Raw genomic sequence first — 17,693 nt, 5'->3', positions numbered from 1 at the left:
AGAGGTACTCATTTGAATTTTATAATGATGATAAGTCAAACTTAAAAGGATTTTATTGTCAAAGTTTTTGTAAATAATAACTAAATATTTACCATATATGATAAAAAATATTGAGAAATTAATATAAACAATGAGAGAATACTTTTAGTTGAAAGATCAATTTCACATGAAAAATAATTCTTAATGATAACTTATTTGTTGTTGTTAAGAAAGGTTCTCGAATGGTATAAATAATGAACGATCCAAATAATATTATTTAAATTTAAAAAAATTGTGACGACATGTCCAATCCAAATAGATAAGACTAAAAAAAATTAAAAAAAAATTGAATGGTAATAGAGAAACAAAACACTTCTAAATAGTAAAAAAATCATGGAAAGAGAGCTAAGAAAAAAAAAGAAGAAAAAAAATTGTTTTAGAGTTTTTTAACCTTAATTGTTTCAACTTCCACTTATCAAGATTAATATGTAATCAATTATTATTTCTAAATAACACCACTTTTTATTGTCATAAAATATAAAGTTTGGTGATTCATATCCATGTACACACTATCCACAAGTTCAATAGAAAAAATAAATAGATTACAAATTTTAAGTCCATATATTGTTACTCAAATGTACAATCTAATTTCATCCTCTTTAAGTTTAAACACTCTCATCACTTAAATCTTAAATTCTAAATAATTATTTTAAAAGCAGAATAAAACAACTATTATTTCAAGTTCCTTGAAATGTTCATTGAAATGAGAGTATAGCTTACATATATATTCTTTTAAATTGTAAGACAATTGGAAAACTAAAATAATTGTAACATATAAATCAAGATGTGCATAAACATGATAAGATGAATGCATTTGACGTACAATGTGGAAAAAATAACACTGAATGTGACTTTCCAATATTGTTAAAAAATACATAAGCAACATGTCCTGTAGCATAATTAATATAGGACCGATGATGAATGATTGCACCGTGCAGCAGAAATATGAAAAACAAATTCTCAAAATTACATAGCTATGATAATATATCTTTTGTCGCAAACATAATGGCTCGGTCCAAAAGCTCTTATTCCAGAGATCTTGGTTTTAGGGTTTGTTCCGATAGAGGTGCTAACCTGAATCAGAGACCCTTGAAAGCAGCAAACAAATCACCATCAACATAATCGTTGTCCACTAGGCAGACCAAGAAGTAGTCGCTTTGCACCTGTTAACAGCACCCACCAAGGAGAAGATTAATAAAATTCGTATTTTCACAATATTGAAGAAAAAAGAGTAAAAAACACGGCTCATACCTTTTCGAGCAGTTTCTTTGATGAGTCATCCTCCTCTGGGTATAACTTGGCCCAGCCTCTTGACCAAATCTCAAAAGCTTCATCCTTCCAAACAACAAAGCTGGCTGGATCCACAACTGTTGGTTGAATGATCTCCTTTGCAGGGAAGACTCCCCATGTAACTGCATTCACATCATTCTGGCTAATGTTGGATACCCAGTTTCCACTTTTGTTCACAGCCATGTATGTCAAATATGGGAAGGACTCGCTTTTCTTGATCAAAGCGTCTAAATTATCCTTGGAACAGAAAAACTCTACATATGCCTTCTGATAAACATAACCACCTGGTCCACCCCACCCTGCAACCATATGCGCAAGAGCTCAACAAACAAATCTAATGAACTGTTGTTCATCTCAAAGGATAACATCTAATTTCACAGATGAATGAAGGAATTAATCACAACCTTAACCTATTTAAGACCCAAACCTAACTTGAAAACCCAATTATTTAGGACAGATGCAGTTTACTGTTTAGAATTTGTTTGGGAGTGTGCTGTGAACAGTTAGTTCTTCTTCTTTCATATTTTACTTTATTTCACATTTGTTTTGTTTTGTTTAATTATGACTGAAAATATCTTAAGCTCATTATAGACAACCATAGACCAGACATTGTTTTTCTAGTTGGAAATTCATTGCCCGCCTTTTAAGAAACAAGTTTAAGCTATAAATTAGGTTTAAATCTAAGTACAGGACCTCAAGTTGAATTTTCTAGACAAAATAGATGTTCAAAATAGTCGATTAATAAGGTTTTGGAGATAAGTTTGGGATCTAATAGGTCTTTTAACTATTGTAAAACCCTGATCACTATTGGGTACTTACCAACAGAAGGAGAGTCGGATTTTGCACCATTAACAGCAGGTTGACTGTTTATTGTAAGAAACCCTTTAGAGTTTATGTCCCCCAGCTGCTCATTTATAATCTTTGTCTCTGGCTGTAGTCCCTCTAGTTCTGACCATGGACTGCTTTTCAATTCCCCAAGGCAGTACTTTTTAAATTGCTGATAAAGACAAGCGAGTATCAACAAACTGAAAGTATATGATTTTCAGGAAAGACAGATGAATTGAAGTCTTACCTCATGTATATCTTCAACATTCTTCAAAGGAAGAACCCACTCCTCTTGAAGTTTCTTATCACGGGCTCTTGGCCTCATAAACTGCAGGAACATGAAATATATCAAATATCAAAAGGGAAAGAGGTACTGGAGCACAATATTATTTCTGCCTACAGTAGTTCAAGCTCTTACTCATCCGTAAAACAACAATTATAGAAATAAAATAAAAAATTAATTGTGATGAGAAACAAATATTAAAACATAATATGCATTTCCAGACTGTTGCTTTCATGAGTAAAGATTCATAGTCGATGCTATGCCAATAGAAGAAATAACAAACAGCCAGTCAAAAGATTCAGTACAATCATATTTACCTGGTAATCAGACAAGGTCCCATATGATGCATTCCGAGAATCTCCCCATCTCCCTTGAGGGTACTGCTCCCAACCTACTGTCCTTGAGATGTAGCTCCTTGGCCGATTAGCCCTACAAATTTCCCTCAAGAATCAAAAGTCTGAAGAAATTCCTAAAGGAACTTATGTAATAGAGACTTGCATACTATAGAAAACCGTGAAAAGCTTAAAATGTCTGAATTCATGCTGATTTGTTTTGGTGACTAATGTATGAAAGTGATGTGGACCTATTGTACTGGGAGGGGAGGACTGCTCTATTTTGTTCCCATCATTCTCACTCACCTCCCTTTTTTCTGAATTTTCGTTTGAAATTTTAAGCTTTAACTTGATTGTTTTAAATGTACTTGTTTACGAGATACTATAACATTAACCACACTATTTTGTCTACTAATATATGGTTTCTATTTAATATATATATATATATATGGATTAATGATCCCAGTTTTCAGTTAAATATGCATACCAAAATATTGGGCGGACATCTTCTTTGACACGGAAAACATTTGTTGGTCGCCTCCAGGGCAATGATCTTGAAATTTTGGACTCCTCAATTAGCCCAAGATTCTGTTAGAAAAAAGGACACAGAGTTCCAGATATTAGAATAACTCATCCAAGACAATACCCAGTTTTGGTTTTTCAAAAACAGATGAGAGAACTAACCATCAATATCGCCAGTGCAGATTTCTCCATGTTTAGTGTGTACAGATGTATTGTCTTAATTCCACTGGCCATTATCTTCTTGCATGTCTCAGTTGCAAGGTGAATTCCATAGGCTTTGACAGCTTCTTCATTGTCCTTGATAGGTTCTAATGCTGCAGTAACCTCAGCAGGTATCTGCCCATTTGATTGAAGAATTCATAATCAACAGAAGCTAAAAATCTTTTCAAAATGCAACAATATACAATGCATGCATAAAACGAGGACGACAGGTTAAAAGTTCAACTGCTTAGCTTCAGTTTGGTTTTCAAACCGCCCATGTTGAGTATGATTATCATCACATGCTTGCTAAAATGGAAACTAATTGCTTACCTTAGTTTTGCAGAAACCAGTCATGCGAATAAAACCCTTATAATTGTTAATAGGCATAATTCCTGGGACGATGGGGCAATTAATTCCAATTTGACGGCAATCATCAACAAACTTGAGAAAAACATCAGTGTCATAGAAAAGTTGAGTGACGATGAGATCGGCTCCAGCATCAACCTGTAAACAAAATTGTATTGGACAAGATTCAATAAGCGACAGCAGGTCAGATGACTCGAGATTCAACATTCTTCATTCATAATGTAAGAATACCTTTCTCTTGAGGTAAGCTAGGTCACTCCGGTATGCCTCATTCGTAGCTTCACCATTACTTTGTATGACATCAGGATGTGCCTCTGAAAGAAAAAACAAGTCATGAAAAATGTTTATTAAACTTGCACAAGTTACTAATGATTGAAAGAAAACCAAAGAGTAAACATTCAAACACTTGGTTGAAAAGTTCAGATCACGTGGTCAAAACATGAAGACACCTCTTTTAATACAATTTTTTTAACATTTTAAAAAAACATTGAAGGTGGGTACCTGGGTAGCCAGCAATTGTTATTCCAAAGTAATCTCCATATTTCGATCGAATGTGCTCTACCTGAACAAGCAATCAACAATTGGAGAAAAAATTAAGGCTATGACATTGTAAATCAAAAGATCTAAGATGATAAAGTTGTGGAATTTAGATCTACATATGTCATGTCATTTTGATCAGTATATCTATCAGATCCGGACGAAAGGTGATCACAAAATGAAATTACCAGATCAAGAGCACAGGAAAACCCTCCTTCGACTTGGACGAACTTATCCTGACCATGAGGAGGATCACCACGAAGAGCAAGAACATTTTGGATACCATTAGACTTGATGGTGTCAAGAGCAGTGTTGATCTTCTCAACAGGCATGTTAGTGCAAGTGAGATGCATCATGGTCTCAACACAGACCATGTTCTGCATCCTGTTAGCGATCTCAAGGGTCAAATCCGCCGTGGTGCCGCCAGCTCCCCATGTAATGTCGCAGAATGAAGGGTTGTGGGCCACCATACGTTCCATTCTTTCGAACAAATTCTCGACTCCATCTTCAGTCTTAGGAGGGAAGAACTCGAAGGAGAAGACAACTTTGTCGGCAGCCTGTTGGATCTTCTCTATCACCTTCATCTTTCTCCTTCTCTCTTCACTCTTGTGGCTATGGTTTGGCAAGATCTCTCGAATTAGCTTCTATCGAATTTATAATAAAGTTTTCAGCGATTTTTTTTATATATTTTTTTTGAAGTAGATCTTACCGACTACTGTAGGAAAATTAAATTGTTGAAAATTGGTTTCTTAGCAAAAAAATAATATTATATATTTAAAATGAGGGTTGTTGGTGAATGGTGGAGGGACCCACATTATATGCTAATATACGCCAGCCATTCCAAATCATGTGGAATAGTCAGCTTAATACCAAACTTATTCAATTTCTTTATAAATATTAAATTTTGTATCTTTAAAAAATAATTGGTAATTAATTCAAACAATATTTACACAAATGGTTAAATAACTAAACTATCAATTGAATTGAAAACCAAACTTTTTCTGATAATAGAAAGTGAAAAGAACTATCTGAAAATGTTTGGATAGTTGTAAAATGTTATGTTAATTCTTTTTAAAAAAAAAAAAATTAAAAATACATTAGTTATGTCAATTACATTAATATTTTTTCATAGATTTTTCTTATTTATAGTTACATCAAATTGTATGAATTTAAATAAATAAAACTGCATAAAACATAATTAAGTTAGAAAATTGATATAGGCATATTTATTTTTCAACAAAATATGTACCTAAAAAAATAATTCAAAATTGGTTGATTAAGATATAGGTTTATTCCAATACTTGTATATATTTTTTTTAAATCAATAATAAATTTAGTAACACTTTTTAAATTATTTAGTTAGCCATTATAAATGTTATGTATATTTAATGTTTTTATTTATTTATTTTAAATTAAAAATATATATATTACAATATTTATCAGTGAAAATTGAAAAAATAATATTTAATTTTGTATATACATTCTTTCTCAATAATAAATATAATTAAATAATTAGTTAAGTTTTTTTTTTGTAAAAACTTAAACTCATTATCACGAGGACATAAAAATATTAGTTAAGTTAAAAGTTTAATTTAATTTAATTCTAATTAAAATAGTAGCGTGGATAAAAAATTATATATTTTTAAATTTAATTTTTTTTTATATATAGATATATATATATATATATATATCTTTTTTTGAAATATGAAGATAAATAACAAAGTAAAAAAAGAAGAGAAGGGGAATCACCAACCTCAATATATATTCTTCTTATTAGCTAAAAAATAATAAAACAATTCACCAACCCCCTTTCTTCCTTTTTTTTTATTGCTAATCCACACACCAACTATTTAGCAAAAAAAAAATTACTCACCAACCTCCTTGACTTTTTTTCCTAGTAGCCCCTGTACTCTTTGTCAAGAATAAACTCATACCTAAGCTTTCTTTTTGTCACAAATGGTTACTCAACTTACATGGAGTCAAAATTAGTCCCTCAAAACTACACTATTGAGTTGCCATTCTCTATTAACAAAGGAGAAGAAGAAAAACAGCCATAAAACTATAAAGAGCAAAGGACCAACCAACAACAACTTAGGAGTTTCAACATAAAAAAAAAAAAGTGGAGATAGACAAAACAAACTGGTTTGATATTATCAATTCAAACATACTGAATGAACTAAGAGTTGTAACCATGTGTACAAAATTATCGATAAACCATAATACCTAGGGCTAGGATTTTCTCCACTTGTCGATCTCTCTTGAAGTTACTTTGAGTAACCTCTTGCTACTAATGACAAACTGATTGATCATGTCATTCAACTCGTCCCTGTCATATCAACAAAACAACGTTATGCAGAGAGGTGTAAAACAGGCCATTATCAATTATTCCAAAAATCGCAATGCAGTCCATGATCATTCAGTTCCTCTAGGGGATGTGTTACTGTTCTAAATATTAGGGTAGGGTTAGAATTTGTACGTGAGATGATTGTAAAATACTTATAGTAAACAGTTGGTCAATATGTATATGATTTTGTAAGCACATTATTCCAGACAAATAATTTTGGAATAACCACGTTTCTTTAAAAAATATAAGTTAAAGTAAACAGTGTAGAAGCCTTGAATTAGAGTATGTTGAATGGAATGGAAGTATGCAGTCTTCTCTCATATGGGATCCTCCATTCTCTCATCCTCTAAGGGGATTCGGCCAAACATGAGTAAGACAAATATGCAACATACGAAAAGCAAATAGGTTCCAACCAAATAAAAGGAAAATGAATGAATGGTGTCCAACTGAACACAGTATCAGCCAAATTGTCAACTTACTGTGATGGAAAAGTTGTTGGGCCTTTATAGATTTTATCAACATTTGAATACTTCTTTCTTTCATCATAAGCAACTCCCCTTCCAACTCCATATCCAAACCCTAAGCCAACCCCACATCCTGCACCAAACCCAAAGCCAAGTTGCAAGCCGGGCATTCCAGGACCAAAACCTACACCTGATTAGAAAACATTTTGGTTTAATACTTGAAGATATGAAGCACGATTTTCAGCTATGAACAGTCTAAGGCCTTATTTGATGAAGGGTTAACCTCTTATCCCATCATCATTCAAATCATCGAATAAAATACTAAAATACTTTATTTCTGTCCTAGTTGATCCTGATTCGACAGTAGAAGTATATTGATTTTTCCCCAATAACCGAATACTTTTGTCTACAAGTCCTGCAGATTTATTTTCTTTTTCCTGGATACTCCGGTTCAAATACCTATGGATTCGTGGTTTGCTTACTTTATTTTTAGTAGCATAATAAAATATTAAATACAAAATGATGTGTTTGTCATTTAGCTCAAATAACCCCAAATAATCCAATTTTTCACCAAACAAACTTTTTTCAAAAAAAAAAACTACAAAGAACAAACTCTAAATTAAGGAATATAGATCATACACACATGAATTACAGTGTCAAAAGTACTTTTAGTGGGAGTGTTAGGGGAAAATAAAATGCATAATTAGATAGAATCGCATTAGATGAAAATTCTGGAATTTACTAGTAGTCTACTAAATGAACCTAATATTTTGTGTGCTTAATAAACCAGCAGATAAATTATCATGGACTTTGTAATTGCAAGTTATGAACCAACTTTCCCCCCAGCTTCATTCTAGTCTTCAAGGGCAAAGGTGATAACTTGAAGTGTTTGTTCACTTAATAGAAGAGGAAGAATTAAAATGGCACCTGTTTTTTTTTTTTCCTTTTTGAGAGATAATTAAGTCCTTCAAGGGATAGCCTAGTCCTAATCAAGTACAAATAGGCAGTAATTTGTGTTAAGTGTTCCATAAAGATCAATTTTTAAAGAAAATAGAAAACCCATTACATTGTCCAAGTGTAGAATGAGATAACCAGGGATTTACGGAAAATATATATATACCTAGAGATAGATCTGATCCAAGATTAAAAAAAAAGAAAAAAAAAAAGAGGAAACAATGAGTCAAAATTAACATAAAAGATCGTGTCTGCTGTCAGCTGCCATAGAAAAAGGAAGAATTATTTAGTCTGTTTGGCATCATCTATTGAAGAAGCTTATAGGTAGTTTCTTCAAGTACAATATGAGTTGAGTGGTTGTAGTGACTTTCAAATGTTGCTATTGGTATGGTTTCTGAGCTTCTTTGATGTGGTTGGCAGGGATGATAAAATTTAACATTAGCTTTTTTCTCAAATGGGTGAATTATGGTTATTTCTAAGGACTGATAGCAGGAGCTGCCACTGGGTCCAAAATCCAAATCTGGGTGAACCACATAGCTCAGCACCAAACATACATTGCCATAACTGAACAAATGAAAGAACTAGATAAAAGATTCCCTCCATTTGATGAGGATTAATTTAACTACAGAAGTGATGAGATTATTCATAAATCAAACAAAATGGCATGTCAGCGCAAATGTTTGGAAAGGATTTGCAAGGTCTCAAATGGAATGACTTCAAATTTAGGATGAGCAACAATAAACATCTTTGTAACATGGTTTACGTTAGCTTGTTTGGTTTCATAGGTAATCCTAACCAAAATCTAGTAGGAGGGAGTTTCAATTTTTAGATAGAATGTTTCCTGAAATCGATAATAATTTCCACAATCTAGCTCTCATATATGAAGTCCTAAAAAGTTGTGGGTTTCAACAAGTGTTCTATGGTTTACGTTAGCATATGAGGACAACAAGAAGCTGCTTACTGATCACTAACACAAACTACAAAAGAAGAGGTTGTTTGTGGAACAGATTGCTTAATTGCATTAAAATGAGAGAAGTGGATAATGAAATAGCTAATGCAGAGCAACTAGATTATTTCATTTGTGTACTGCATTATCCAATCTACAGGACATCAATGATCACAATAAAAAACCTAATAAAAAAATACTTTTCAAAACAGACAGATGAAGTGTGAAATCTACTGATTGCTCCTTAGCCATCACTGAGATGAAAGCCAAAGAGGTAGTAAGGACTATGCACTTCTAATTTCAGACTGTGGAAACATATATATGAACGAATTGATCAGAATTACATAAGAAAGATATGCATAAGGCCTATTCTTTGCTATTGCAATCGGTGCATCTGTGTGTATATTGAAAAAAGTTAAACGGTTTGTATGCGCAAAATACGAGAGATTGGAAGCAATTGATGAGAGTGTTGGTTGTTTTCATGTGATCTAGAACATACCTCCGAGAAGGCCGACGCCGAAGCCAAAGCCGCAACCAGCACCAAATCCAAAACCAGGACCCAACTTCCCCAGTCGCTCTGACTTCAAGACTGGAAGATTCCATAGCAAACCTTTCTCTCCATCTTCCCTGCTCATCTCAGAATCTTTCTCTCGGTCAGCTTTCTCCAAATGATTCCAACTTTCAATTTGATAATTGAAATTAAATTATAGATCAATTTTAAAATACGTCTTTAAATATGAATCTCTTAAATTTCCCTTTTAACTATACATTATTTTGAAATAAGCTTTTTTTTTTTTTACTTCTTGAAATTAACTTCATTACATATTTTACAAATGGTATGACATGTTATTACAATTTTAACACATAATAGTAATAAAGATTAAAGAAGAAATAAATACTTTTTTTCACATTTTTTCTTAACTCCTTATATTTCTCTTATTTTTTATTTTATCCATAATCTTCATTTATTATTTATTTTTCTTTTATCATTTCTCTTAAATAAAACGTTTATTTACATCCCTACCTATCATTTTTTATATTATATTTTATACAATTTCTCATTTTTTTTCTTCCATAAATTGTCTGATTTGGTTGTTCCATTTTTATTATTGAAAACTAATATAAAGACAAACAGTGAAAAAAATATTTTGAAATAAAATTCTTTTCATATATTTTTTTAAAAGGTATATCTATATTAAAAATAAAAAATAAAAATAATTTAAGCACAATAACAAAAACATAACATTAAAAAAAATAAGAAATAAAAAAAGGTACTTAATAAGTTATCGAACTCGTAAATTTTCGAGAAAAACGAATAATACTCCGACAGACTCTATTAGTTTTCCTGAATAAATCTCATAAAGTGTCGTAATAATAGTATTATGATTGTACGCATCAGACGACTACGATTATTGAAAATTCGACGATTTAAATCATTGAAAGTTCGACGATTTCAATCATTGAAAGTTCTACGATTTCTATCAAATCAGATAACCCACAAAAAAATAATTGGGATGGTAACACAAATATATAGGTATGTCATCATATCAGTCACATCAATTCAAATTTTTCAATAACTATCCAAAGACTGGGGCATCACCCAATGAATCATAATAATACTCCACAAAATACTCCCAATATTATTCACTCATCGACAATGCAAAACTAAGTGAGTTGTTGATTCAACATATTCGTGACACATACGACTAACCATAATACAACATTTTTCTGCACATATCATCTGTTAGAATTACACCATGAATAGTAATGCATCTAAAAACGAGATTTTTGATAGAATATTTGACTCCAAAAGTTTTTTCCAAGAAAAATTATATGAAATCATCTTAGCAAACAATTTGTAGCAATGTCTCACATTGAAACTATTCATTTCTTACCAACGCATAATTTATTGTTCAGACGGTGACACTTACTTGCGTTCTACCAAAAATAAAACTTTATTATGGGACAAATTCAACATAATATTTAATATTCTTCTATATCTAATTCGGCTAGTGAAACCACTAGACCGATGATCAAACATATCATTAACTGTGGTATTTCTACGTATATCAATTGAAACAAACTCATGATACGTCGTAACTAGACTTTTGACACTACACTAAATGTCATCCTAAAATCTAATCGAAAAATCATACCCCCATAATAAATCTAGATTACTCACGAAACTTTTCCAAATAAAATAAATTTCTCTTTAAATGCTACACCCCGCTAAATAATTAGACATTTTGGTGAACCAACCAGACCAATCATTACTATACTTACATCTAATTATCGATGCCCAAAGACTATTCGGCTCCATTGCAAATCTACTACATTATTTTGATAGAAGAGATTTTGAATATCTAGACCTCCTTGAATTTTAAAACATTTAACCTTATCTCAACTAGCTAAATGACAAAACGATGAGTTAGAAGATCCCCATGAAAATTTACAAACTATTTTCTCAATTTCACCGACATATTCTTGAGGAGAATGAATAACGACATTATATATGTGGGCATAAATAGTTTACATCTAGATAATCTTAACAAAATACTTTTAACGAGGATTAGTAGATCCCTTTCGAGATTATTTATTTTTTCATCTAAATAATTTACATTTCATTTTAGTGATAATCGGTCTCATGAGACATTGGATCATAATTTAGCACATAATCACATACCAAGATATGTTGACATCGCAACACATTTACCAACCTCATACTTCTTCTATTCGAAACATAATTTGAAAAAAAATGTGTCTGAATTATTAAGATTAACTCGAAGATCGGAACACACACTGAATAACCATAAAATATTTTGAAAGTGTTTAAAATTTTTATAGGTAGCCTGAACCATGCATAGCGTGCCATCAACAAAAATAAATGTGATATGACAAAATGATATCTTCTTGACCCACAACTCACTCCATTGATAAGTCTCGAATTTTATACGAAGTCATTATTTTTTAGAGAGCTTTCATAACAATGACTAATAAAAAAGGAGATAGTGAATCACCTTATCTAATCTCTCTAAAGCTCTCAAAAAATTATTGAGAACTCTCATTAACAATAAAAGAAAACGTAATTTTCGAGAGACAAAATCTAATCAAAGCAATTCATTTTGCACTTATTCCTATTTTGTCCATACATCAAATAAAAACAATTTTTTTACCCCTTAAATTAGTTGAGTCAATGTACATTGACTATTAATACAATATCATAAATTTTGGTTAAACATTTTCCAGAAAATAAGTTATTTTGTATGAAAATAACTTATTTTAAATTCGTATATTTTAAAGGAATTTAATATATTTGTATTTTAAATGTAGATTTGAAATTTTGTTCATAATTTCAGAGTGAACTTATATTTTAGACCATATAAAAATAGTAAAAATGTGATGGTTGTTTTTTTTAGACTCGTTTAATTATCTTTTCTCAATTAACCCAAAATTAATTATCTTTTAAAGTTATGATTTGAAATTAATTTTTTTTTGTCAATCACATTTTTTTCTCTGACTCTATCCTGACTGAGTCAGTTTGCAGTCACTTTATTGAGGTGGAGCCACGTGGCAAACTTCATACATCCAACCAATAAAAAACAAGCTCTTACGTCACTGCTCCGGTTGATAATTCATCATTTCACTATTCAATATTTTCACTTTAATCCGAAATTACTTTTTTTTATATATATATCAAACGGCTTCCTTCTCAAGGTAATATTAATTATTAACCTCCTCATGTTATTTTATTAGATTTTTTTAATAGTTCGAATATTAAATTATAAATAGATGAATTTGTACATAACTTAATTAACTCATGTGATTGATTAACATGACTTCATCCGTTTTATCATCCAATGATGAGTTTTATATTTTTATTTATCAACATATATATATATATATATATATATATATATATATATATATATATATATATATATATATATATATATATATATATATATATATATATATATATATATATATATATATATATATATAACAGATGAATTTGTACATAACTTAACTAATGTGACTTCTTATGTCCAATTATGAGTTTTCATCATTTATTTATTTATTTATTTATTAATATTTATATTTATTAAATTCATAATTTTAGCGTTTTACCATTAAATTAAATAATTCTTGATAGTAAAAATATTTTTTAATTAACCATCTTTACCATGTTCTAAGTCACATTGAATTGATAGTATATAACTTATATTTTATGATATTCTTATAATTATATTTCTTAATAAAAAATATTAACAACTTATAGTTTATATGGCTGAGCTATTTTAAACTATTATAGATTATTTGAGAATTAATTATTTTACATTTTAGTCATTTTAATAGACTCAATTAAACATAGAATAAAAATATTTTTAATGATAATTACACTGATTGATTTAAATAAAGTAGTAATTACTGTTTTGGTGTATATATTAATAGAACCAAATTAAGTTAAATTTCACATAAGCAAACAAAATTAAAAAAAAAGGTAAAAAATCCAATATAGATTTTGAATCAATTATTAGGACAATCTTAAATGTATGGCAGTGACTGTTCATGTTCAGTAGGACCATTGTAATTAATTTATCACCTAAATTAACAAAATTAATAAGTACATTTATTTTTATTAAATAAAATAAATATGTTATTTCTATTTCTTTTCGTTCATTCTCAATATATATAACAATATATATAGTAAAAACTTTTACATTAAATTATTATGTTTTTGGAAAAGAAGTAATATTTGAAATCTTCAAATATAAATTTATTTATTTATTTATTGGAAAATGAAACCCTAGAAAAATGGTGAATTTTGGATTTAGAGAGTGAAATATCTAGCTAGTTCTTCTAATTTTGCTATTGTTGGTTTCTGGCAGGCGCCAGCTGGCTCGTCTTCTTTGTCTTGTTCATTTGAATTTCAACTGTAAAACGCAGTAGTGAGGGAGAGAGAATATAGGAGGAGGAGGAAGGAGAAGAGATATGGGGCCTCCAGTAATAATTTAATAGACCGTTACTTGATAGAAGAGTCTATCGATACAAATTGCGATTCCGCGTGAAGACGACGATCGGCAACCAAGACAACGTGGACGATTAACCGGATTCTAGCCTTTTCTTCGCTGCTGACGGAAGCTGTCGATGACTTTCGGTTTGATTGATTTCAAACTTATAACAATTTGCTTTCGAAGATCTGTGCTTACTCATTGTGATATTCAGGTTATGATTTGCTTTCAGATTTAGATCCATGTTTTCTTGTTTGATCATCTTACTCATTAGAACCAGAGAGAGAGAGAGAGTCGTAGATAAGAAGTCAATTAATCGCTGTACAAACATGCTGATTCAAAATTGAAATGATTCTTTTTACTTCTTGATGCATAATTGAGAAATGCTCTGTTTCGGTTTCTTTGATTGATTCTTGTTACTGCAAGAAGCATTTAGTCATCATTTGTAGTTGAATTTGCAGGATTCCTTACTCTGAAACTGTTTTTGAGATATCCAACTGCGGATTCGATTGATGTGAGATGCAGAGATCGCGTAAAGCTCTCTTGCGTAGGAGAGATCTGGAGAAGACTAATGAAAAGAGTCGATTGTTTACAGTTTCCATTTCTTTGCTGATTGTTTTTTGGGGAATTGTCTTCTTACTTAACATATGGATCAGTTATGGCGATGGTTATTATAATGGTGAGTCTCATTTTGAAATTTCCTTGATCATACTATACAATCTTGAATTACATTGTTCTGGTTTTCATTTCTTACAGATGAATCTGAAGATTATTTCAAGACCTACGATAATTTGCAAGAAGACGAAGCGGAATTAAACAAAAGCATTCCTGCTGAAATCGAGCCTGAAGAGAATCACAGCTTAAATGTTGCAGAAACTAATGAAACCGAGAGCACCACTGGTGAACTCTATATCATGGAAAGAACTTCAAGTGGTTCCTCATCATCCGAGCCTGATCAGGTTAGTCCAAAGGATGAGCCTACAACCGAAAGGCTTTCGCGATCAGTACCTCCCAGACTCGATGAGTTCAAGACAAAAGCATTTAACTCCAAGAGTATATTGATAACTGATCAGGCTGGAACCATAGTTCACAGAATGGAACCTGGAGGTGCAGAGTACAATTATGCATCATCTTCAAAAGGAGCAAAAGTGTTGTCTCATAATAAAGAAGCCAAAGGTGCATCAAATATATTATCGAGAGACAAAGACAAGTATCTTCGAAATCCTTGTTCAGCCGATGAGAAATTTGTCGTGATCGAGCTCTCCGAAGAAACTTTAGTGGACACGATAGAAGTAGCCAATTTCGAGCACCACTCTTCCACTCTGAAGGACTTCGAGTTGCTTGGAAGTTTAGTTTACCCAACCGATTCCTGGGCAAAACTTGGAAACTATATCGCAGGAAATACTAAGCATGCTCAGAGATTTGTTCTGGAGGAGCCGAAATGGGTGAGATACCTTAAGTTGAATATCTTGACACATTATGGCTCTGAATTCTATTGCACTCTGAGTTTTCTCGAGGTTTATGGTGTGGATGTGGTTGAAAAGATGTTGGAGGATCTGATCTCAGTTCAGGATAATGTATTCGATGATAAAGTGGAAGTTGTTGCTAATACAGAGTCAGAAGATTCGAGAAGTGAAGTCTCGGCGATCAGCTTGCCCGACCATCCAATTGAGGAAGTGCGTCAACATCAACAACACCAACACCAACCTCAACAGCAGATGGGAAGAATGCCTGGGGATACAGTTCTTAAGATACTAATGCAAAAGGTCCGAACTTTAGACACAAGCTTCTCGGTTTTGGAGCAATATCTGGAGGAATTGAACTCGAGATATGGGGAGATTTTCACGGAATTTGACCAAGCTATGGAGGAAAAGGATTTGGATATGGAGAAGATGAGGGGAGATGTAAAGAAGTTGCTTGATGCAAATAAAGTTATGGTAAGTGATATATTTTTTGCTTTCTCAATTCTATAAGCCAAAGCCCGGACCTTAATCTGTTTGTTTGTCCTTGGTTAATAACATAGAGCAATGACATGGAGGACCTTGGTTCATGGAAACGGCTGGTCTCCATTCAATTGGAGAGTATTGTAAGGGATAATGCAGATCTCAGGTGATTTGAATTTCATAAATTTTTCATTGTTTTTAGAAGAATCTGACTGACATGGAAATTTGAATGATAATAATAATAATGCAGAGTGGAGATTGAGAAGGTTCGTGTAGATGAGATGCATATGCAGAATAAGGAAATGGTGATATTCTTGATATGTATAGTATTTGGTGGACTAGCCATTTTGATGGTAATAATTGATAGTATAATTAGATTATTATTATTATTATTATTGTTATGTAAATCATCATCATCATCATCATCATCAAAGGGTTCCAGGAAATTTTGTAGCTTAAGCTATTCCTGGACATTCTTATTGCTGAGTTGTGCTATCATTGCCATTATCCTATCTTTATAATCAATCATTCATTCATCTTCTCTTCTATCCTATCCTATCTTTAAAGAATTCATATTTTTGATGAGAAAGGATCAACAGATAAATAGATAAATGGATCTCCCATTTCTTCTCTTTATCATTCTTTTTCTTGGGTATTTTTTAATTATAATTTTCTAGAATTTTGATTCTTTTATTGAAAATATTAATCATTGTTTGTGTGACTATATCATGTCAAAAGTGTGAATTAAATTGAAAAGAATATATTGCTATTAGCTCAGTTTGATATTGTTTATAGCATAAAAGTATAGAACTACAATATTTTTATTTTATTTTATAAATATATTGAGTGTATTGAATAAGATGTATATCTAATATTTTAGTTTAATTTTGTATTATAGAACTACATCTTTTTATTTTTGTGTTTATATTTGTCATTATTTATTTATTTATAATCTATATATATTAACACTGTTTTTTTTTTGGCTAAACTAACACTTATTTGAGAATCACTGAGGGAAAAAGGAGTCTAAAATTATAATTTTCCTACATTTAAATTAAATATGTTTGTATGTGAATGTAATTATTATTTATTTATTTTTGCAATGTATAATATGTTAACAATAAATAAATAAATAAATATATTTTTTGAATTTTAAAATTGTTATATTATCGTTCTTGTTTCATTTTAGCGTTTTTGGTTATAATTCTTGTTTTAATTTAAAGCATTTTTTTATTATAAAAATTGAATCTAAGTGCAAGACTCTTATCCTTTCAATTTAATGGGTTAAGTTAACAATAAATATTAAATTATTAATATAAAATATTTGTTTATTTAAAAAAAAAGTAGTGTGAATTGTGATGCACATAAGATATATTGCTAATATTTTAGTTTTATCAGAGATTTTTATTATTATATAGAACTATATAATTTTTTTTTTTTTATATTTATGTATATATTATATTTGTGTTAATTCCATAAGAGCCAGGAGAAGACTAAATATAATAATTTCATTTATTATCATTATACACTAAAATCACATTAACATTTATTTTTGTTTAAGAATAAAATAATTTCATTTTTCAGTTTAGAAAAAAAATGATGAAAAAACAAGACTATATATTATATATTATTACA

At 30.8% G+C, this 17,693-nt stretch overlaps 3 protein-coding genes across 4 annotated transcripts; 1 reads left to right on the top strand and 2 right to left on the bottom strand.

The window, feature by feature from the left end:
* Positions 1-787: 787 nt before the first annotated feature.
* On the bottom strand, positions 788-5,047 carry LOC124929044 (probable methylenetetrahydrofolate reductase). Its single transcript, XM_047469308.1, has 11 exons — positions 4,584-5,047; positions 4,360-4,420; positions 4,090-4,172; positions 3,823-3,996; positions 3,454-3,627; positions 3,257-3,357; positions 2,755-2,866; positions 2,402-2,482; positions 2,149-2,326; positions 1,291-1,628; positions 788-1,202 (listed from the first exon to the last, which is right to left on the bottom strand). Exons 1-11 carry the CDS (start codon positions 4,977-4,979, stop codon positions 1,119-1,121), a joined length of 1,782 nt encoding a protein of 593 aa, XP_047325264.1. The 5' UTR covers positions 4,980-5,047; the 3' UTR covers positions 788-1,118.
* A 1,388-nt stretch (positions 5,048-6,435) lies between these two features.
* On the bottom strand, positions 6,436-9,801 carry LOC124931800 (chorion class B protein M3A5). Its single transcript, XM_047472359.1, has 3 exons — positions 9,603-9,801; positions 7,219-7,393; positions 6,436-6,721 (listed from the first exon to the last, which is right to left on the bottom strand). The coding sequence occupies exons 1-3, from the start codon at positions 9,736-9,738 to the stop codon at positions 6,625-6,627; spliced, it is 408 nt and encodes a 135-aa protein (XP_047328315.1). The 5' UTR covers positions 9,739-9,801; the 3' UTR covers positions 6,436-6,624.
* Positions 9,802-14,048: 4,247 nt separating this feature from the next.
* On the top strand, positions 14,049-16,584 carry LOC124929384 (SUN domain-containing protein 4-like). Of its 2 annotated transcripts, XM_047469734.1 has the most exons (5): positions 14,049-14,329; positions 14,577-14,794; positions 14,872-16,052; positions 16,139-16,224; positions 16,309-16,584. In XM_047469734.1, the coding sequence occupies exons 2-5, from the start codon at positions 14,635-14,637 to the stop codon at positions 16,577-16,579; spliced, it is 1,698 nt and encodes a 565-aa protein (XP_047325690.1). In that variant the 5' UTR covers positions 14,049-14,329; positions 14,577-14,634; the 3' UTR covers positions 16,580-16,584. The 2 variants fall into 2 exon arrangements, with proteins under 2 accessions (XP_047325690.1, XP_047325691.1); XM_047469735.1 differs by lacking the exon at positions 14,049-14,329 and having other exon boundaries at positions 14,518-14,794.
* The last annotated feature ends 1,109 nt before the right edge of the window (positions 16,585-17,693 follow it).

Source organism: Impatiens glandulifera, chromosome 3, assembly GCF_907164915.1.
Source record: "Impatiens glandulifera chromosome 3, dImpGla2.1, whole genome shotgun sequence".
Classification (NCBI taxonomy): domain Eukaryota; kingdom Viridiplantae; phylum Streptophyta; class Magnoliopsida; order Ericales; family Balsaminaceae; genus Impatiens; species Impatiens glandulifera.
This window is presented reverse-complemented; position numbering and strand designations above follow the sequence as displayed.